Here is a 23,440-nt window from a genome sequence, read left to right as displayed (position 1 = left end):
CAGCAGAAAGGCCCAGCTGTCAGGACCGCACTCCTTCGGCCTGCAAAGTGGGCAGCTGGCAGGCTCCCTTGAGGGCAGAGAGAGCATGGAAAATGTGCGTCTGGTGGCCGGGTGCTGTCGCTGCCACCCGTTCTCCTGAAAACCAAGCCCCCCATGTGGAAATTCACACAACATCCTCAAGCTTCAGAAGGAGGCAGCACAAAACTACTTCCACCAAGACCAAGGCTGAAATGTGAATGTGCATACAACAGCCATAAGCTTCAGGAGGCTGACGGCAGCAGCACTTACCCATCAGGTATGCATGCTTCACAGTGCTTAGCCCGTAGAGAGAGGAAGACTGGCTGAGCCAAGGTTTGGGCTGGGACTTTAATTCAGGAGATTATCACATGGAAGGCTTAATCATTGAACCAGCTTTTAATGGTCCAAATCACGTGATCGGGGTTCATCCAGGGTTCATAATGGGAATTTCCGTTATTATCAAATAATAGCTCCATTACACTTTACTGATGGAACAAGCATGTGGGGATGGCTCAATTACACTTTAAACATGGGAGAACAATAGGAGAAGTGTGTGGGGGGTGTGAACCCCGATTGCGTGATCTGGATAATTTAAAGCTGATTTAATGACGGGAAGAGGACACTAAGCCTCCTGTGTGATAATCTCCTCAGTCTACAGTCCTCTCTCTATGGGAAAAGGAACCTGAGTAAAACACCGCTTCCATCCTGGAAAGGAGGGAAACTATGGCTGTGGGAGGGCCATTGCAAACTTATAAATAATCTAATCAGTGGGTGTTAAACCTGCAGAAGTTGAGGGCTGACTGTACAACCTAAAAACCACAGTCTTGAACAAACAAACTGAACTTGTTTCAAAATATTGTGAGAAACAGCTTCTGCGGTATTTTCAATGTAGGAATAGAACAAAAACTGGAAAGCATATATTCACAGTGGAAGAATGAAAACAGACAAAATCCCACGTGCTGTATGATGATCAAAACCTTTTATTACTTTAAAAGCACAGTGTGTTTGGTGATAAGGCTAAAAATGCTGGGCTTTTTAAGACATAAAAGTTTTTGACCACCATATGTAGGACTTCATCTCCTTTGTATCTTTAATGCAGCCACACTTTCTTTAGTCAGTGCAGCCTCTCTGACTTGGAAATGTTTCCCATACACTAATTATTCCAATCAGGGAAGTTACAAAAAAGCCAGAACTTCTCCATCTTGTAGAACAGACTCAAGAACCTAACACACCATGCCTCTTAATATGGAATACGACACTTGCTATATATCTGTCCTTAGGCTTTTCTTTATCTTTTGTACCACATAAATTATTTATTGCCTTCCTTCCCAGCAGGGCTCCTGAGGTAATGCACAACAGGTAAAATTTTTTTAGCATAATGCACATATAAAAACTTTAGAGCTGGAAGAAGTCACAAAGGACACCCAGTCTAACCCCCTGCCATCCAGGAAAAAACAATCAAAGCACCCACAACAGATGCCCATCCAACCTCTCCTTAAGGACTTCTACCACTCTCCAAGGCACTCTGTTTCACTGTTCTTGCACTCAAGAGGTTCTTATTGTTTTGGTGGGAAATCTCTTTTTTTGTATTTTGAATCCTTTGTTCATGTTTAATGTGTGGTTTACTAAGACCCCTAGATCTTTTTGACATGTACTATTACCTAAACAGGTGTTACTCATCATATATCACTGCATGTCATTTCCTGCTTCCTAATGACAAGCAACTGCAGAGCTGGCCTTACTGCTATTCAAGAGGTAGATGCTGGGGGAGCAACAGCAATAGGCTCTGAGTGTTCCTCCTGATCCTCTCCTCCCTTACAGCTCTGAAAAGTGTCAGCCCTACATCAAAGTCACCCTTTTTCTGCTCCCAAACAGAGCAGCATTTTACCCCTTCTTTGGGGGCCAGAAAAATGCTAGATCAGGGCCATGGTGTGCGGTTGCTGCAGCCCCGATCTGACGTTCAAAGTGGTGGCAGCAAGCCACTCTTTTGGGGCAGTCTGTTTTGTCCCAAAATCAGAGAGACCACAGGCCTGAGTTTGCAGAACCTGAGCAGAGCAGTGGAGGACCGGCGGGTCTTAAAAATGTCTCATACACAGGGTCACCCTGAGTTGGAGTCAACTCAAGGGCAGTTAACAACAATAAAAAACCATCTCATGATAGAAGCTAGGATTATGTGTTTGGTTGTATGAATCCAATTGAGATGAAGCTGCTCATCCTTCTTCCACCACCATATTACAGATAAAGGAAGATGTCTGTACTATTTTAACCAATGGCAGCGACTCCACATTTTCATCAGAACTTTAAAGGAAATCTTCTAGTTAGCAAATAAGGAACTATTTGGGGATAAGCATTTTGGAGAGATCTCCAAAGTGAACCTCAGAGTGGGTTCATTGTGCTACTGACAGAGAAGGCACCAGCCACCACTGATGGTGCTGCCTTTATAGCATTTCAGTTTGACTGTGTCTTGACTTTCCACCAGGCATATTTGAAACAGGGACCAAAATGGTAAATGGCATGGCTGATTTTCTAAAAGCTGGTTACACTGGCTTGGGGATTAAATACACCATCCATCTATCCTGTGCACATTAAAAACTAGACCTTATACATTCAACAGGTCGACAGAAAATGGTCACCTGTTGATTTCACCACAGTCAGGTGCAGTACATACATCCAACAGGACAGCATAGCACAGTGTCTATTTAAAAACAATTCATTTCTTCCTACACCTATAAATCACCTGTAACTAGGTTTATTGCAGTCACACCATTCAGATGCAATAATTGATATGATTATCAGTCTAGAAGCCTTAACTACATTGGAAAGAGCTGGTAAATTAAGTAAATTAGACATTGAAAGCCAAAGGTCATGCTGTGAATTACAGATAGATTTCCTGAGCGTGAATGAGACCAAATGCAGCACAAGAATGAACTCTAGTGGTTTTATAAAAACATTGCATGCGGCTTTTGGGCATCTCAGAACAAAAGATGCTTTCAAAGGTCCACTCCAGCTGCTCAAGGAGAAATCATGCCATCCTTAATCTGCAGCCAAAAGAGACACAAGATATTGGGGGGGGGGGGGGGGAGGGGGATGCAGTAAAATGTGGGAAAGCAGTGCCTGCAAAATAAGAACAGCTTAAAAGGCAAGATTTCCAATTTTAAGCAGTATTTTTTCAGACAGAAATCAAAGGTGACTCTGCTTACAAAACATATTGTCTCTGCTCCATCCAGGCACTGCTGAATTCTCTTATTAATGTGAATTATGTGTTCCTCCAGATGTTGTTTGACTGCTGTTTCCATGCTCTGTCATCATTGACTATGCTGGCTAGGACTGCTGGAAACTCCAGTCCAACAGCATCTCGAAGGAGCGTATTTTTGGAGCATGGCCAAAGGAGAGCGACTAAAATGGTAACGGGTCTGGAAACCATGTCCTATGAGGAATGACTTAGGGAGCTGGGGATGTTTAGCCTGGAGAAGAGAAGGTTAAGAGGTGATATGATAGCACTGTTTAAATATTTGAAGGGATGTCATATTGAGGAGGGAGCTAACTTGTTTTCTGCTGCTCCAGAGACTAGGACCCGGAGCAATGGATGCAAGCTACAGGAAAAGAGATTCCACCTCAACATTAGGAGGAACTTCCTGACAGTAAGGGCTGTTCGACAGTGGAACACACTCCCTCGGAGTGTAGTGGAGTCTCCTTCTTTGGAGGTCTTTAAGCAGAGGCTGGATGGCCATCTCTCGGAGATGCTTTGATTTAGTTTTCCTGCATGGCAGGGGATGGACTGGATGGCCCTTGCAGTCTCTTCCAACTCTATGATTCTATGATTCTGAGAGCGTCCCTGGGAATGACAACACATGATGATCTAACATCATTCCCACAGGGACGTAGCCGGGGGGGGGGGGGTCCGGGGGGTCCGGACCCCCCCTTCCATTAGATACAATGAATAGTGTGTGCCGCTGCACTGCCGCACCCAAGCTCCATTATAATGGTGGCACTTACTCTGGAAACCCCCCTTCCCTAAATCCTGGCTACGTCCCTGATTCCCAGGTGTTTCAAGTGTATGCGGTGATAGATGGGCTTCTCCCATCTTCAGTATGTTGGGTAGTGTTCCCACCAAAAACATAGGATGGAATCCTGCATTTGGATATATATGTCTAGCATATAGCTATGTCTCCTGATGCTACCCCACTCCCAGAATGCAACAGGCATCCACAGGGGTGGATAGAGGTTAGTGTAGATTATGTCTCTGCAGCACATCCAGCTATAGGAAAGTAGCTGCTCATGTCTCCATTGAGCTCTCTGTACTGAATGATACAGAAATGCAGCAGGATGAGAGCTGCTTAGTTTACATGGTGGGTGTCAGTATGGATTTTGGTCATTCCATGGTCAGTCAAAATTTCTGACCTCTACAAAGAACCAAAAAGTGTATTACAATAGCATTCATTGGACTTACACTATCATAACTGAACCCTTCCCACAAGGCATCTGACTCCATCTTGGCCTCTGAGGGGGAGAGAGGGTGGGCCAATGCCATCTGGCCTATCCTTAAGATACAGAGCCCTCCATCTGTCCATCTGCCTTGGTCCAGGCCTCAGAGGGAGAGAAGAATGCTGGACCTGATCCCCTTCCTCTCAACCATTCCCTTCTCCTTTTGTGTCGTGTCTTCTTAGATTGTAAGCATGAAGGCAGGGAACCGTCTAATTAAATGATTTTATGTACAGTGCTGTGTAAATTTACAGCGCTATATAAATAAAGCTTAATAATAATAATAGTAATAATAACTCACTAACAGAATACCAGCCAATGTATTATATGCCAAGAATCCCCATGTTAATGGCCCAAAAGTATATGCCAATGAATGCTCTGTGATTCAGGTAGTGATAATTTAGAGACCTGCCTCTTAGAATGAACAAGATATTCATACATTTATGACTTGTAAAAATGTTTCTGTATTTGTATGTGTAAAATGTATTGTACTTGTGTTTTATATTCAATTGTTTTTTTAAAGGGTTGAACAAGATATTCACTGTACTCAATAATGGAATTTTGATGAATGGGTTAAGCAGAGGCACCAGCCTCTGTTCCCATATCATGGCCCAGTTGCCAAGTTCTTCTTTGGAGACAAAAGTACTGCCTTCCTACTTTATGAAATAAGGGGATTATCCATCAGAGACAAGGCCTTCTCAGTGATGGTATCTTGTTTCTGGACCTATGTTCTCATGTTCATCCAGCTGCTACTTGGTGATTTTGAGGTCCTGGGTAAACCTTTCTTTTTTAAAAATAAAAAATAATAACAATAAAGCATTTTTATTTATATTTTTATTCTATCACTGGACTCATGACAGGATGCATAAGACCCAAGTGGTCTCCCATCCAAAACACCAACCAACCTTTATATTTGCTTCACTGCAGCAAAGCATTATTCTAAATCTGTTGTAAGCCACCACAGCAACACTGGATAGCAGGAAAGACAGTTTACTTATTATTTATTTATGGTATTTATACCCCACCCTTCAGCCCTAAAGGCTCTCAGAGCGGCTTACAATTATTATTATTAATGTTGTTATGTGACTTTAAGTCATTTTCAACTTATGGCGACCATATAATGGGGTTGTCTTGGCAAAATTTGTTCAGAGGAGGCTTGTTATTGCCTTCCCTTGAGGCTGAGAGCACATGACTTGTCCAAGATCACCCAGTGGCTGATTCCCATGGCTGCACTGGGAATCAAACCCTGGTCTCCAGACTTGTAGTCAACACTCAAACCACTATGCCAAGCTGGCTCTCTAGGAAAGGTATATATTTTACAATACTAGATGATAGATAGACAGACAGACAGACAGACAGTTGCTGAGTAATATACAAGAGCAATAGAAGATTTCTGCTTGTCAGAGCACTGAATATTTTTAGGATAGCTAGCCATCCCAGGTTTCTGTAGAAAACTAATTTTAAAAGTGTGCAAGCCACTGAAGACAAGCTCTTTCCAGAAAGTGGGGGAGCAGGGAAGTAGGCTCACACTGGAATTAATTTATCAGGACCAAGTCATTAAGTGAAAATGTATCAGCTTTATTAGGTTTTTCTTGGGTGAGTTGCAAAGACCCATTCATCTTACGAGTATCAACTTGCTGGCTCCATTGTCAGATAGAATAATGACAGACATTATAGAGAACACAACCTGTCAAGAAGGAATATATTTGCTCGTAAGTCAGACTGCATGAACATATGCATCCTTACTTTTACTAGGAATGGAGGCAGTGCCCAAGGTCTCTCTTGGACAGAGAAAAAGAAAAAGGTGTGCTACGTTCCATGTGTTTCATCTGAAAATGAGGCAGGGTGCTACGGCAGAGATGAAGATGAAGATGATGACAATGATAACAGCAACACCTCAATAAATGACTAAATGACATCTATAGACTTTGTCAAATACATCACTTGATTATTACTAGAGTTCAGCTTCACTGTTCCAAGTTACCGAATTGGAGATTCCTGCAAAATCATGAGTAATACTTACATAAGATGTGATATGGGTCTAGGCTAAGTTTAGATCTATCTACCAAGATCTATCAGTTCTTAAGGTTAGGGTATGTTATTCATCTATCTCTGCACAAATATAAAGTTGAATATTTAATAAATGGATAATTTACCACTACAGCCATATGTTAACAACCTATAATCATAGCTAATATGAAGATACTTCTACTATTCCTTGCTTCCATGAATTCATTCTTACATAGAATGGAGTCAAAATCCTGCCCTTTGATTTCTTGAATGATCAATTTATCCAACAAGAAGAGATATTAAACATTAATTTAACTGAGTAATTTAGCTCTAACATTATTGACTGCAAAATGATTTGAATCCATCATTTAAGAGTTAAGTCCTGGGCTTGGACTAATTTTGGTTTCTTCTAGCTCTGAGCCGAGAGACCCAGGTTTCAGCAGTGACACTAGGCATGTTTTTACACAGTAAAAGCTAATGCGCCGGCTGTGCCTGTTCCTGAGGAACTGGGATCAGGCCACAGTGGTACATGCCTTGGTTACATCCCATTTGGATTACTGTTGTGTGCTCTATGTGGGGCTGCCTTTGAAAAATGCTCAGTAACTACAGTTTGTCCAAAGAACTGCAGGCAGGTTGTTTACTGGGGCTGGCTACAGGAAGCACACAACTCTCTTGTTGCAACAGCTCCAATGGCTGCTGGTCTGTTCCTGGGCACAATTCAAAGTGCTGGTTTTGAGTTATAAAGCACTATATGGCTTGGGACCAGGTTATTTCGAGAGCCATGCCTTGGTTTATGAGCCCTTCTCTCTGTCCCACAGTTCAGATGTGAAAGTTTGTACATAATTTTTAATACATTTTAATATTTTAATGTATCATGTTTTTGACTTTGCTTTTTAAACTTCATACTTGTATTGTTTTTAATTTGTACTGTTTTAAATTTCTTGGAAGCTGTGTTGAGACCCTATATTGGGAGAAAGGCAGGATATAAATAAATAGAGTAATAATAATAGAATAGTTATAATCATTCTTCTTCTCAATTTAAAGGATTTTATGGCTGGAATTCACAATCACAGTTACAAATGCATAACCTAGAGTTACAGTATTTGTATGATTTCTATTCACAGTCTTTACATATTCAATAGTACAGGGAATATGTAGAGAATGTAAAATTTCCCCAGTTCTGATTTACGAGGCGTCAGCCACTGAGAACTGTGGGGGTCTTTTCTCCTGTCTATGGGGGTACAGTAGACTGACGTTTCCATCCCCCTCCTGCCAGTGATCTCTGGTGTGAGGAGGAATCATGACAGGGAACCTGTTTTGTCTTTGTTTTTTTTAGTTTAAGCAAAACCATACTATAAACTGCCACTTTGCTCAGAATCTGTTCCAGTGTGCTTGGACACTAGGGGGATAAAGCAATATGTGAAGTCTATTCAGCACAGCACTGTAGCATTAATATGAAGATGAGGTAATAGCATTCTTCACAGTAAGAGCCACAAAGACAGCAAACAAAGTTGGACTCATCTGGTGACCTTCAGATAATTCTAATGGCAAACAACTAGGGACAATAAAAGCAAGAACCAGATCCTATGGCAACAGTTCTACTGTCCTAGGCATTGTTCTCCATTTTGAACAATATGTTCTTGAGAGTAGATTTATAGATCCTCTGTTGGACTACTTTCCTGCCTCTGCCCCTTCAGACAAACAGATGTTACTGTTGGATATGATCCATGCCATTGCCAGGACCATGCCTTTCGTTTTAGTCCTTGCTTTGGTCCATCCAACCTTGGGAGAGCAGAACAAATTTCTTCCTTTCTTTTGTTACTCCTTGATCAATTATGAGCAATCTCCCTACTTTTCATTTCAGAATTGTCTGGTCTAATACTGAACTCTTCCAGCAGTCATTGTTAATGCTACTGTGGGATTTATACCCCCGCCCCCCATGGTTCTCTCCTGGCTTATAATGTTGGCAAATGCATGCAGGGTGCATATACACTGCAGCAATAATATGGGTTGACACCACTTTAACTGCCATAACTCCATCCTACAGAATTCTGTGATCTGTAATTTTGTGAGGCAACAGCACTCTTTGCCAGAGAAGGCCAAAGTTCTTGTAAAACTACATATCACAGTATTCCATAGGATGGAGGTACAGCACTTAAAGTAGTGTCAAACTGCATTATTTCTACTGTGTAGATGCATTCACAGACCATATCATGCCTGCATACCTTGGATTAATTGTCCTTTGGAATTTGTAGCTTGCAGACTCAGCCATGGAGGTGAACCATCTGAAAATTCATTCTCCTCTCCTGACATATACAACAGACACGGAGTCAAAATGGATTTGGATTTGTAATGACAAGAGCATTTTCAACCATCTACCTGAAAAAAAAATATGAAAAAAAATGATTTCCTTCAACAAAATTTGTAGCTGATCAGTATAGCTAAAGTAAGGGATTTTGGGGTCAATTTTTGGGCATAAATTTCTCAACATATAGACAAGTATATATGGCACTTAGTTAAATATACTTAGCTAAGTAGTGTTTCCTGACCCAAACCTCCCCTTCACATGCATCCTGATTTATCAAGCAGCAGCCACTGCAAGCAAGAGGAGTCTATTCTCTTATCAGTCACAGCATAACAAAATGACATTTCCACCCCACTTTCATTAGTGATCAGCAGTGCGACAAGCAGAAGCAGGTTCCCTATTGCAGTTCCTCCTCACACAAGGAATCACTGGGGGGAGTAGGGTAGGAACGCCTGTCTGTTGTGCCCCACAGGAGAACAAACCCCCACTGCTCTCAGCTAAATGTGTTTCCCTTCCTACTTCACAGTCAAAACAAAAGCCATTTTCCCCTGAGCCAAAATAAGTTATTTTCCCTTGCATTTCATAGCATAAAAACTCCCTGCTTGTGTAGATCAAATATGCAACAACAGTAGTGCTTGCATCCTATCATATCCTTAGTGGAACTAGCAGCATGGCCATTGTACATATTTCATTACCAACATGTTTCATACCAATATGATCTGTATGGGTTGCACCAGCTTAGAAGACATGATCCTGAGGCCTCACTTCATTCATGTATCAGATCTACCAATGGTTGGCTTAGGCTGACATCCTCTTGGAAGGTCAGCTCATCGTAAACTCACATATGATTGTGTAAAGTTGAATTGTGCTATTGCACCACATTCGTATTCTCAGGAGGGGGATGGAGAGGTAGCTATGCCATAAGGACCATTGTACAAGTGGAACTAGCAGCATGGCCATTCGTCAGAGTGCGAGACCAGAATCCTGGACAATCAACCAGTCGGCTTGATGGATAAATCAACAGCACTTTATTGATAGCTCCATAATCAGCAATTCTACATCACTGAACTTCATAGCTGAGACTGACCCCTCCCAGCCAAACCAATGCATAAATTTCCCCCTGAGCCAAACTACTCCACCCCTAACAAAAGCCCGCGCAACAGGACCCCTCCTTCTCTTCACTAGTTCCCATCCTCCATTCCTCTTCTCTGAGCTGCTCTTCTCACAGAAACGAAACTGCATTCCCAGCCTCTGTGAGCCAGACCCTTAAGGACACCAGATAGCCCACACCTGGTCCAGCCTAGCACTACATATCACTATATCTAAAGCCTAGCTAAAGTGCAACCCACCCCCCCAGCATCCACAGTTACTACACATCTGATAGAATACATCAGGATTCTAACACCATTGTACATGTTTCAATACCAACATGTTTCATTGTACAATGGGACATCTTGCACAGTGCTGTTGTTTGTTGTTGTTGTATGCCTTCAAGTCGTTTCTTACTTATTACATCCATTCTGGGGCAAAGTATGTGTGACTTGTCCTAGGTCACTCAGTGGGTTTCCATGGCTGAGCAGAGAATCGTCTCCAGTGCATTGTCACAATTCACTAGTGTGGCTGCATATTGAGCAACGTATCACATAGCTCCATCATTGTAAAGTTACACAGTGCAGCCTCTAATACAAAAATTCAGCTATATTTTCTCATGCTATGATACATTTTGCTGGGGAAATTCCTGCAAATATTCACAGTGGTGTGCTGTCTCTGCCAGGCAGTAATTTCATTGTCACTTTCTTGTCCTGATCCAAGCACAAGAAGGCATACTTTGGTAAGAAGACATCCCTGATATTTTAAAAATCAGATATGGTCACTGCCTGCCTTATCTCCATGGGAAGGCTTTCTATAAACATTCTGTTTCTTAAATACCAGCTATCATCATAATCGTAGCTAGCATGTCACTCAAGGTTGTTGTCCTAGTACTGAAACACATGAATAAATAAGAAAGGTGATATATGTGCTTATCTGGAGATCTGTGCATGACTTTTTTCGACAGCCGCTCAGGAGCACAGCTGCTGTCAGTTTGTCTGAGGCTTGTTATCTTTGACATTCATCCAAATAACAGCACTGAGGAGATCTGTTGCTCTGCTAGCTCCTGACAAACACTTGCAGAAAGTCTGAAATCCCAATGTTAGTACTGGAAAGGTTGCAAAAACTATTCAGAGCCCAGGAAAGTTACTTTTTGGACCACAACCCCCAGAGTTGTCTGTGGGATACTGAGACCTTTAGTCCCAAACAATGATCCCCCTCCCCAAGCTTTGAATACCCCAGTTATTTCAATGTGACCTGCCATCTAGCAGATGTGTACAAATTTGCATCTTAAAGTTTTCACCGAAGAATTAAAATATATATCCCAATTCAGAAAGCCATATGATAACAAGAGCCATCAGCAATATTTCAATATGGAGGACTCTTGAAGGGCCCACTACCAATCACATTGTGCAACAACACCAAGGCCTTTATTAGCTAAGGTTGCCAACTTTCTGGTGGGAAGGGGAAATAACAACCTGACCTGTTTCTATACCTTTAATAGCATCTTTACAAATTACACCTTTACAAATTGCATCTTTACAAATTACAACATGAAGTTTTGCACAAAACATCATCATGCCGAAGCCACTGAAACAGATGATGATTACAAAGTTGGTTGTCTTACTTATTGCTCGATATGCAAAACCACCTCTGATTATTCCTTGCCTCAAGAAAACCCTACGGAATTCCCTGACAGTCAGCTTTAAGGCACATACACACAGACATAAAGGAGAAATGTCAGTGTAGTTTTCCATTGTGCTTTTAAAATCCAAATCTAGGAAATACGTTGCCCTAAAAACTGGAATAAATATTCTCCTAACAATAAGGACTCACACTAATGAAAAGACATTTCACCATTTTGGTTGCCCTTCTTTAGAAATGCTCCAGCTTGTCAATGCCTTTCTTGAATTGTGATGCCCAGAATTGTGGAGGCCAGAATGGTGCCATTATTGCTCCCCTTCCACCAGCAAAACATTTTTATGCCATCAGGCTTTTAGAAACTGACTGGGGTGGGCTTTTAATGCTCTAAAATGCTGTTATTGAAGTTTGCATGTAGCTTTATAATGGCTTTGTTTTCAATATTTAGGTTTTTAATAAATTATTTGTTTTTAAGTAACTTTTATAGTTATACTATTATTGAAGGTTTTGTATAGTTTGTTTGTTTTATATCCTGTTCTCTCAAATGGGATAGTGTTTATCTGTTTTTTTAAAATAGGTTTTGAAATCTTTAAATATTTTAAATATTATTTTTCAATATGTTGTTAGCAGCCTTGAATCTAATTGTTGAGAATAAGATGGAATATAAATGAGTAAAATAAACAAGATTTTATTTGAATCCCTTTCCTTCATATTTTTCTCAATATCCGTTGAGGGATGAACATGGAAAATGTTACTTCAGAATGCATCTTTCATGAAAAGGGCTTTTGGTGTCTTCTGGATTCTGTGATCATGGGGTTTTACATTTTGATAAATGCTTTTTCAAAGGATTCTTCCCTGAAAGTGTGTCAGGGAAACAAGTCCCACGTGGATCCTTTTTCTCTAAAATTAAGGGTGTCTGTATGCTCAGGTGCTTCTGCCAGGTAGCCCAATACTTGTTTTTCACAGTAAAGTAGGTATAAACAAAGGGCAAAATAAACTTGGAGACAGCACTGTGATTTGGGGCTCCAAGGGAATATCTATTAATTTCCTCTTGCTCAATATTCCCTTGAAAATAGTCACTGTATCTTGTTTTTCTCTCTCATGGATTTGACACAGACTCAGGGTTCAACTACATGCTACATGCACATCAGTCTTTTCCTCCTTCTCCACCACCACCACCACCACCCTTACAATCTATTTTAGAAGAGGCCAAAGTAATGAGTATCACAGATAGCATAAAAAGAAATCTTCTTAAAAGAAAGCTTTGGAGGAAGCTTTAATGACATGGCTTAATGTGAGTTAGGAGGCTCATTACCCAGAAACTGTTTCAAATGCTACAATTTGTCCCCTAAAAACTGTGATGTAAATGACCATGATGATGACGTATCTCTTGGCTATCTGTATCTGCATTTCTGGTGCAACTCATTTTAGAATTAAGAGAGGATAAACTCAGAGACCAAAGTGTGTGCCAGCTGCATCTACACTGCAGAATTAACACAGTTTGACACCACTTAACTGCCATAGCTCAGTGCTATGGAATTATTTGCCCCAGTGTGGATATATTTTTGGATATATTGAGTCTTCTACATAACGTCTATATAACCCAGCTTTAGCACTATTATTCCACTTTTACTGCTGTGGATGCCTCCTGTGCAATTCTGGGGTTTGTAGTTTAGGGAGGCCTAAGAGCGCTGTCTGGGAATTCTCAATGCCTCTTCCAAACCTGCAAATTCCAGGATTCCACAGGAAGAAGCCATAGCAGTTAAAGGGGAATAATAGTGCTATGACAGATTACAACTGTGTCTTGTGTGAAAGATCTTAGATCAGATTACATAGAAACATAGTGGGGCAAATAATTATTCTCTTTAAAAAAAAAAAGAAGAAGAAAAAGCCAGGAATTATCCAAGTCTGTCTCTATCTTTAACTGGAAATCACAAGTTCTTACAAAGAAGAGAATAGAAGAGAAGTTAATAACCAGTCTTTAATTTTAAAAAATACATGGGTAGAAAAGTCAACAAAAGATGGATGGGGTAGTACAATTTTGTGAATGGAGTAATGCACAGTTCTTATACAAGTTTTGTAGCATTCAGATCCAACAGGCAAAGCAAAGGGTATATGGTCCAAATATGTATTTCTCAAAAATATACATCAAAGGTGAAATTTTAGCACTTCTGAGTCTCTCTGAACTAAGGGCATGTTTTATTCAGCATACGGGCAGCTATCAGCAGTCACTGCATGGGATACACATAGGCAGAGAAGTGAAAAAGTCCCTTATACCAAATATTATCGGTCCATCTATCTGCACTAGTTGGCTGTAACTCTCAGACAGTGCTTAGTGGCTGTCAAGCAAAGGCATTTCCCAGGCATGCAATTTTTGTTGAAGATGCTGGGGAATGAACCTGGACTTTCTGCCTAGCATGTATATATGCAGATGTCACCTGAGCCATTGCCTCTCTTCAACAAATGCTGGGAAGGGGTGAACCACTCTTCCAAGTTGAACTATGCTTTAAGAGGGAGGCAAAGACAAGAAATTCTGTCAAGAAAACCCTGTGATTGGGTCACCATAAGTCAGAAATGAATTGAAGACACAAAATAACAACTTGTACCCCAACAACTACAGGTGTATACTGTTTTGTGTTTTGTGCCTTCAAGTCATTTCTGACTTATGGTGACCCTATAACAGGGTTTTCTTGGCAGAATTTGTTAAAAGGGGATTTGCTTTTGCGTTCTTCTGAGGCTGAGAGTGTGTGACCTGACCTGGCCAAGTTTACCCAATGGGTTTCCATGGCTGAGCGGGTCTTTGAACCCTGGTCTGCAGAGTTGTAGTTCAACCTTTCTACCACTACAGCACACTGGGCCTCCTGAGGATGCAAGTGCTGCATATTATTTGCCATTACAGTCATCCCTTTGCATCCACAGATTTTTTTATCCATGGATTCAAGCATCTGTTGCTTGAAAATATTGAAAAAATTGACAAATTAAAAAAAAAAAGCAAACTTTGATTTTGGCCTTTTATATAAGGGCCACCGTTTTACTATCCCATTGCATTTAATGGGACTTGAGCACAAATTTTGCTATTCATGGGGGGTTCTCGAACCAACCCCAGGGACACTATAGTTTAAAAAGACCAAATAGCAACATCATACAGGTTGAGTTTTCCTTATCTGGAATTCTGAAAGCCAAAATATTAAAAGAAAAAAACCAACAAAAAAACCCCAAACTTTTTCCCCCTGTGTGTCTCAGATAGTGACACCGTTGCTTTCTGATGGCTCAATGTACACAAACTTTGTTTCATGCACAAAGTTATTAAATATATTGTATAAAATTAACTTCAGGCTATGTATATAATGAATGAAACAAAAATGAATTTTGTGCTTAGACTTGGGTCCCATCTCTGAGATACCTCATTATGTATACACAAATACAAGTATTCAAAAAAAAATTTTTTTTAAAAAATCCAAAACACTTCTGGTCCCAAGCATTTCAGATAAAGGAGACTCAACCTATACTACATATTTTCAAACATTTTAAGAAATGTGCAGGAGCCATTTCCCATTCTGGCAGTCTTGTTTACAGAGTTAGGCTTCACTTGTTATCTTTGCTCCATTCTTTATTCCTTCCTCCTCACTTCTCAGAGGGACTATTTCATAGCCATCCTGCGTCTTTTCCACCTCTGAAGTTTCCTTTTCCTTAGGAAAGTTGTGATTCCTTATAGGTCCGTCATCAATCTTTTCTGCCTCTTGCTTTTTCCTTGCCTTGTCTTCTTTTGCAAGCATTCGGTAGTTGTAGTAATTCATAATGAAGAGGAATATCCCAGCCAAGACCATCACTGACCCACATTTAATGAACATGTACTTGTAATCACCAGATGTGTCGATAATAGTTCCTGTGAATTCAGAAGGAGAAAACTTAATAATAGGGCTGCCTCCCAATGAAAGAAATCTCAATATATTAATCATGAGTTTACCTTGGTTAACTTTTCTTTAAAACCTATTAAATCTGCATTAAAATTAACAACACTGACCAAGAAAAGTGGCCAACAGGTAACTAATTAAACTGTATAACTTCACAGCAACAAATATTAAGGCTGAGACTATACACTATGAGATTTCCATGGTCAAGTCAGTTTTAAACCAAGTTACAATGTGTCCACATCTTGTACATAAAACTCTACAACATGGACATTTTTTTTACAGTATACCCAGGCTAATTTAGTTTCTTCAGTTTTGGCAAGATTTTTTCATTTTTGGCAAGATCTTCCAAATTAACATGCCAACTACAAGTTTGTAACCATTTCCTTGTCTTATTTATTTACTATCCCAGCTTCTCCCAGCATGGGATCCATAATGGCATAACACCATGCCTTTTAACAACAATCCATTGAAAGTATGGAGATTGATTGCTCCAATGTTTCAACACATGAACTAGGAATTTTGTAACAGAGAGGATATATTCTCCACTTAGGAGAACATATCATTTCACATGGTCTAACTGAAATATGTCACTCTTAGGAGCAATCTCGCCTACAGTCATGAATTTCAGTAATATAGCACTATTAATGAGGCATCAACCAGAGGCTAATTGTAGCAGTTCTCAGTTTCTACTAAACAGGATGACCTAGAGGTCTGCTAAACACATTTCACTGAGAGTTTTAATGAGGAGAATATTGGAAAATTCAACAACAGAAGAGTCATGCCACTGTTCCCTTTGAGAATAAGAGAAAGTCATAAAACACACCAGGAAAAATTTACTTAGTTCATTAAGGCAAACTCCAGCAGTAGGATATTAAATGCCAAAGAACCAATCAATTTCCTACTTATTAAAACAGAGGGAAGAATATTGCAAAACTCATATTGCAAACTACTATGCAGCAGTTTCCGGCCTCATTATAGTCTTTAGCAATTAGCTTAATCTGCTTCATAAAACTGCGTATCACTTGTAAAAATGGCTGCTTTAAAAATAGTTTATTTCTGAATGAAATGAAGTCTCTTCACAAAAGAAAGATAATATGCTGGTGTTCCTCCTATACAAAATGCAAAAAGAAGAAGAGTGAACTACTCTTGAAAGAACAAGACTGAATAATAAAACTTTACCCTGTTTTTTAAACTGTCTTTCACAATTCAACATGTGAAGTTCTTATCTGACAACTTTCTGAGTTTTGGTAGAAGTTTGAACAGCTGCATTTTAATATGATCTAGTTGATCCAAATCTGGACATACGATTAGATAACATGACTGGTTGGAAAAGACAATAATGCTTGATGAGGTTGAAGGCAGTAGAAAAAGAGGAAGATGAATTAACTCTGTCAATGAAATCCAAACTCGGTTCTGAATTTACAAGACCTGAGCACAACCACTGATGATCAGGGGGCCTTACCTACTACATAGTTACAGCACTGTGAGTCCACATGAACTGCCATGGCCGCATCCTGTGGAATCCTGGGATGTGCAATTTGGGGAAGGCATTTAGAGTTTTCATCCACAGCTCTCATGCTTCAACAAATTACCAACCCCAGGATCCCATAGGATGTGGTTCAAGTGGAATGATAGTGCTATAATTGTGTAGTGTGAAAGGGCCTCAAAGCTCTTCGATGTATCTCATTCACAGGTTCAACATGAATGAATGCCTTGACAGCAAATAACAACAACAAATTTGATCCCAAACCATTTTAGTCCCACTGCAGTTAACAGAATCAAATCAAGTGCAGGTATTTGACTAATTTGTTAATTTCAACCAAAGAACCAACAGCACCACAAGGCAGAGAGAGGATAATACTGATTGTGAACAGCAATGTACTGAAGCTGCTATATTTGATCATTAACATTCCTGGTGGAAGTACTGAGACAAAAAGACCAAAAGCATTTTGTATCCAGCAATGATGTAAGGATTTAAATCTAGCTAAATCGCCGTGAAATTAAGTAAGGCTCATACAAGCAAGGCTCTTGCAAGCTGTAGATCCCAAATTAAGCAGATCAACCTTTTGCAATTCCGCTTCATCCTGGTTCCATCTATTTTCCTCTCACTTCTTCTGTCCTGTGGTACCTTTTTCAAATGTGTCATGAAAATATGAAAACAGGACCATAGCAATTTCTTTGTGTGGTGAAGAAAATTCAAAAGTGCTACGGTGAATTTACATTTGGAATATGTGGAAACCATCTTTCCCCCAAATCAGCGTGGGACAAGAAAGCCCAGTCACTTCAAATCCTATAGTAGTTGCAAAATGAAGCACCTTGTTCTGATTTGGTGGCCAAGCTAAGGGATTCTGATATTTGCAGTTCAAAAAAGTATATTTTCTAAGCTTTGCTTTTGAACTTAAGATGCCATTTGCCTCAATAATAGGGAGATATATATATTTTTAAAAAATTAGGATACTTTTTGTCCCAAAATGGCTAAAAATGCCTTAAAATGTGGTGATTTCCATATTTACTTATTTATTTAAATATTTATATCCTACTTTTTAGCAAAAGATTTCAGGACAGTATAGAAGCAGAATCAATGCACACAACTTAAAAACAAATAATTTTAAAAGACTAAGGGGGTGTTAAATATGACAAAACAAGTTTTAAAAAGTTTAAAAGATTAAAAAAGTTTTAAAACCACATGTGTTAGCTATTTGAGATAAATCTGTGAGGCCCAAAGGCTTTAATAATCTGCCAGGTTTTTATCTTGCACATAAATGAAACTAGCAAGGGTGCCGATTTGGCCTCCAAAGGGAAGGTATTCCACAACTGACTTATCATGGCTAAGAAGACTCTTCCCCTAATCTTTACATAGTATATTGACCTCACATTTCTCTTCTGTCTCTGCAAAAGTGGCTGAAAATTAACCCTCCAAAATCACTTTCAGGATAGTGACAATGCACCAGTTGCTTGCAGTGTGCCTTCGAATTGTTTCTGACTTATGGCAACTCTAAGGCTAACCTTTCATGAGGTTTTCTTGGCAAGATTTATTCAGAGGAGACTGAGAGCATGTGACTTGCCCAAGGTCACCCAGTGGCTTTCATGGATGTGCTGGGAATCAAACCCTGGTCTCCAGAGTCACAGTCCAACACTCAATCCATTATTCCACACTGGCTCAGAAGTTCAGCCTACCGTGTTGCAATTGCTCACCACTATTACAGTGGGAATATCAGGGCAGAGTTATCGAACTGATTAGGTGCAACCTGGCATTTGACAAAAAGAGCACACCTGACTTCACTAGCATTAGTCACAGGCAAAAATAAATCGCAATTGTTCACACGGGCGGGAAACTGTTGTTTTCTGAGGGGCAAGATTGCTCCCCATCTGGTTACCCTCCTATGGTTATAAATATACTACAATTAAAAGGCCAGTGAATGCTACCAAATTGGCATGCAGTAACATGATTTCACTAGCCACCAAAAGAAGCTGAGCAATGTTTCTGCAGTGATCCGCAGGACCAAACTATAATTTCTGAATTCTTGATCTATAGGATTCTCTGGGGGAGACCTCCTGTATGACTTGCCACAGAAGGGAGCTACAAAACAGAGCAACAAAAAACTTCAGCTTCTCCAGTAGTTTTTTTTTTTTTAAAAAAAAAACCTATCCATTTGCATTTTAATCTATAAATTGTTAAAGTGCTTTTATTCTAAAAGCTAAAAGAATATTGTGTCCAATTCTTCCAGCTCAAAGGTTCTGTCATATTGCCACAACTCCTGCTGAGTGGCTTGTAGAGAGCATATTTTGCCATCAGAGAAAAGTTTTGTTGTTGTTGTCATTGTTTGAAGATAATGAGCTTTTGATCAAACAGTTAGACATCTGAAGAACAAAAACAGAGATTATACAATAAAAATATGTGTGGATTCCAGTATTTGCAACAGCTTTTACCACCAAATCCAGTTTTCACATTTGTTTAAAGCTGTTATAGAGTTTCCTTTATATCAGACTAAAAAGCAAAGTTTCAATGGGTGGAGGTGAGTGGGAAGGGTCTGTGGCACAAGAACACTGAAGAGTCTTGTGCAGGGGTCGGCAACCTCCAGCTTGCGGGCCGGATGCGGCCCGCGGAGGCCTTTTGGCTGGCCCTTGGTCATTCCTGCTGCCAATTGCGGCATTTTGCCGCTCCGGGCGCCGCCATTTTATTTCGCAAAATGGCGGCGAAGTCTCACACGACCTTTCATGTGGTCGCGCGAGACTTCACCGTCATTTTGCGAAACAAATTGGCAGCGGCCTAGAGGCAAAGTCTCGCGCGACCACCTTGGCGGTGGCCTCTGGGAGCGCCCCGGTGACGGCAAAGGGGCCGGCAAAGAGGAGGAGGCCTCCAGCGCTGGCGGCCCCCGTTGGCTCTTTCCCGGCCTCTGACAGTGGTGCATGGAAGTGGTGTCTTTATGGCAGATATTTATGGAAGTGCTTAGGTGGGCAAGAAAGTGGGGAATGAAATCCATAGGGTGGAAGGGAATACAAATGCACGAAAAGAAAAAAGGTATATCTTAAGAGTGATCAGCTGTTGTTGTTGTCCATTCTGAATTACTAGAGTAAAAGATGGCAAAAAATGTAAACTTAGGCTGCTGTTCTGTGTACTGTGACACAGACTAAGTCCCATTGAACATAATGAGGCTTAAGTCAAAAGGGACATTCAGATGTCTTTTTTTTTAGTGGAATAATGCAATGAATGACTTCACTCAAGCATTCAGGGTTTGTTACCCACACTATGGGTTCACATCTGTGCACATTTCTGGGAGTTTGGTTGCTCATGTGAATAAACATGGAGTTGACAATGTGAATGTATTCAAAACATGTCCAAGACATGCAGAGTTTAATCCTGAATTATCCCATGTTTACGTGCATCGGTTATTCACACTGACAACTATGTGAAACTTTTAAGAAACCTTGGTGATAAACCTGGCATTGATTATCCCAGGTTAAGTGGGGTTTTTGGGCACCCCCCCCCAAAAAAAAACAAACAAACCCTGAATCGGGTGTATTCAGGTTGCATGTGAATGACGGAAATTCAATCAGGATTCATCCTGGATTGTTTTCTCCTTCTGAATAGCCCCACCCAAGAAATAAGAATGTTCTCGCCAGTGAGGTTCACTTTCTGCTGATGTTGTGGCTTATTTAATACCTTCGCCATCTGCAGAGCCTGTATGAGTCAGATTTATTCTGACTTTTTGATTTCTCAGTTTTAAAAATGCAGTTTGACATTCCTACGATTGCAATCCTTTGCTGTTGCTTGCATCTTGGTTTAAGTTTGCTTTAGCTTTTACATTATATATTGTTGTATTTGTGTATCTTATGGTCTGGAAACCTTGTGCTATGAGAAGCAGATGAGGGAACTGGATATATTTAGTCTGAAGAAGAAACGGTTAAGAGGTTCTTGGGTGAAGTAGAAATGTGATTGACCAATCATTCAGTCAATAGAAATCATCTGCCTAAATGTATGCCAAAATATAGTCCATGCTGTCACTACTTCTTTGAATTCTAATATAAACAGCAACTACTTATCTTGCTGGGAAGCAGCTCTATGGTTTGTTCACCTGCCCTCCCTCACATCTGGGCAGTCTAGCAACACACATTTAGTGAAGTTCATTTGAATTAAGCTAAAAAAAGTTTTGTTTTATTCTAGTACTTTGGTTGTGCAACACCCATTTTAAGAGGTTTGCAAAGGACCTCTGTTTTTCACAGCTGAGTCCTTCATTTTCATATTGCAGGCACTGCTCCTGGTTAGGTTATCTTAACTGTGATTTAGAAATCTCAGTGAAAGGGGAAATGAACAGCAAAAAGCACAAAGAATCAAAATTCAGAGTTGGGAGATATTTTTTCTATAAATTTACATTGGAAATCAAAGAATTTCCAAGTCTCCTTACTACCACTGAGCAGACTGACATGAAGAAGAATAAAAAGATTCTTACCTCCAATGGGTGGTCCAAGTAATATGGTGAAACATTCCACAATTGTGACCAGTCCTACAGCACTTGTAAAGCGGCTGGCGCCAACAAGGTCCATGAGAGTTTCAAAAAGCACTGCACAAACCATGCCAAAGGCGAGTCCAAAAAAGGCAGAGTACACCACTAGGCCTATATAGCCTGTGGCCAGAGGACACAGGAGGTGACAGGCACCATTAAAAACAATGGAGAAGCTGAAAAAATACTGAATCTTTGGCCTGACCAGTTTGCTGTTAGCAATGAGCCCTGTAGCAGGTCTGGCTATCATGTCAACAATGGCAAGAAAGGAAAGGAGGGAAGCTGCTGAATATTCATCAATCCCAAGGTGCTTTGCATAAGGAGCCAAAAAGACAATGGGGGCAAAAAAGCCTAGAAACATGAGCACATTCCCTATCAAATAGATCAGAAAGCCCCTGTGTTTGAAAAGAGATAAATCTAGGAATCTGTTAAAGTTCTCACAGCAGTCTTTGTCCTTCTTCCCTTTCTCTCTGGGATCAGCCATTTCGACAACGCCGATATCAGGCTGTTCCAGTTTAAGAGTCTCTGTAGCTTGCTTATTTGTTTGTCCTTTGAAGGGTCCAGCTGGAGGTCCAATGGGCCTGAAAAGTGCTCCAGCCACACAGCAGTTTAGGAGGATTGCCCCAAGAATTAAAAAGCTTCCCCTCCATCCAAAGTTGTCAAAAAGGAGTTGGTTCAAGGGTGCCAAGGTGCAGAGCATGACAGGGCTTCCTGCCATGGCGAGTCCATTGGCTATCGGGCGCCTTTTCAGGAAATACTTTCCAATTATGATCACTGAAGGCTGGAGGTTGAGGGCAAGGCCAAGTCCTGCAAAGAAGAGAGGGAGATTGAGTGCCAGATTCTTTCATCCTGCTTTTGCCCTGCTTCAAATGTGGACCAGGAGCCACAATGGTGTGTGTACACTACCTGTGTGTATATGATTGAGATCCAGAAGGGGTGTGTATGCTGAGTGCCTGTGTGCAGAATACTCTCTCTTTCTGAGTGTATACTGTAGGACCTACAGCATTGGTTCCAAGACACCCCCCCATGGATACCAGAATCTATGGATGCTCAAGTCCCATTAAATACAATGGCATGGTGCGTGTGCGTGTGTAATACAGTGGCATGGTGTATATAAATTATTTTTAAACTGTGGATGCTTGAATCCATGGATAAAAAAATCTGTGGATATGGAGGCTGACTGTATAACAGAGATGGATAGAGGGGTGGATATTTGTATCAAAATTGTGAGAGACAAAGAGGAAGGGACATTAACATGTCCTTTTTTTCACCCACCTGAGTTTCAGTGGTTATCAGCAGCCACTGATTTGATGTCCTTGGGTCTGGAAACCTCCTGAACTTACTAAGTTAAAAAATTTCTGCAGCTGAATACCAAAAAATGTTTTGATATTTTTCAATTCTAGTTCTAGGCTGGATTCCTTATTTTAGGTTTATTTGTTGAAGAATCACTTGATAAGACATGAATTTTCATAAATATGTTTCTCCAAGAGATATGGTGAAATGACAAAGAAAATTAACAAGTCTTTCAAAGTCCAATTCACTAAACAACATTACAGTAAAGAGAGGCCATAAACCAGCCTTAAACTGTCATGGCTTCCTAGAGAATTCAGGAAATTAGTTTTGTCCGGATGTTGAGATCCCAAACTCTCCTCACAGTATGAGAGATCTTTGGATTTCTTGGCAAAAGGGAATACCTTGAATCAGCTTAAAGCTATAGTCCAGATCTGCCCTAACATCAACTGGCCAGTCATCATGAGAGATGGTATGTGTATTGTGTGCATTTGTCCAAAAGGGAAAACATTTCTATTAGCCTTGTCATGAAGAGATTTGTAAATGCACCACTTAAGCGACTATACAATACTTTTTATTATTTTTTCCCTTAAAGAAGGTTTGGGGAAGCCCATTCTGATTAAGTTCCATACAGGGAGAGAACTGGGATACAAATAAAACAAAAAATGAAATAAAAATGGAGCTCCACC

At 40.3% G+C, this 23,440-nt stretch overlaps 1 protein-coding gene across 1 annotated transcript in view; it reads right to left on the bottom strand.

Moving 5' to 3' along the window:
• Positions 1–13,514: 13,514 nt before the first annotated feature.
• LOC149321302 (monocarboxylate transporter 2-like) overlaps positions 13,515–23,440 on the bottom strand; it is a 37,046-nt gene continuing 27,120 nt past the window's right edge. The window contains exons 3-4 of the mRNA XM_089519244.1: positions 21,411–22,268; positions 13,515–15,431 (exon numbers count right to left, since the gene is read on the bottom strand). Coding sequence (XP_089375370.1) covers positions 15,124–15,431; positions 21,411–22,268 — 1,166 coding nt within the window. The 3' untranslated portion in view covers positions 13,515–15,123. The remainder of the gene's footprint in view (positions 15,432–21,410; positions 22,269–23,440) is intronic.

This window comes from Sceloporus occidentalis, unplaced genomic scaffold (genome assembly GCF_023333645.1).
Source record: "Sceloporus occidentalis isolate IW3139 unplaced genomic scaffold, rSceOcc1.0.p SCAF_1, whole genome shotgun sequence".
NCBI lineage: Eukaryota > Metazoa > Chordata > Lepidosauria > Squamata > Phrynosomatidae > Sceloporus > Sceloporus occidentalis.
The sequence above is the reverse complement of the archived record's forward strand: the minus strand, read 5'-3'. Positions and strand labels throughout refer to the sequence as shown.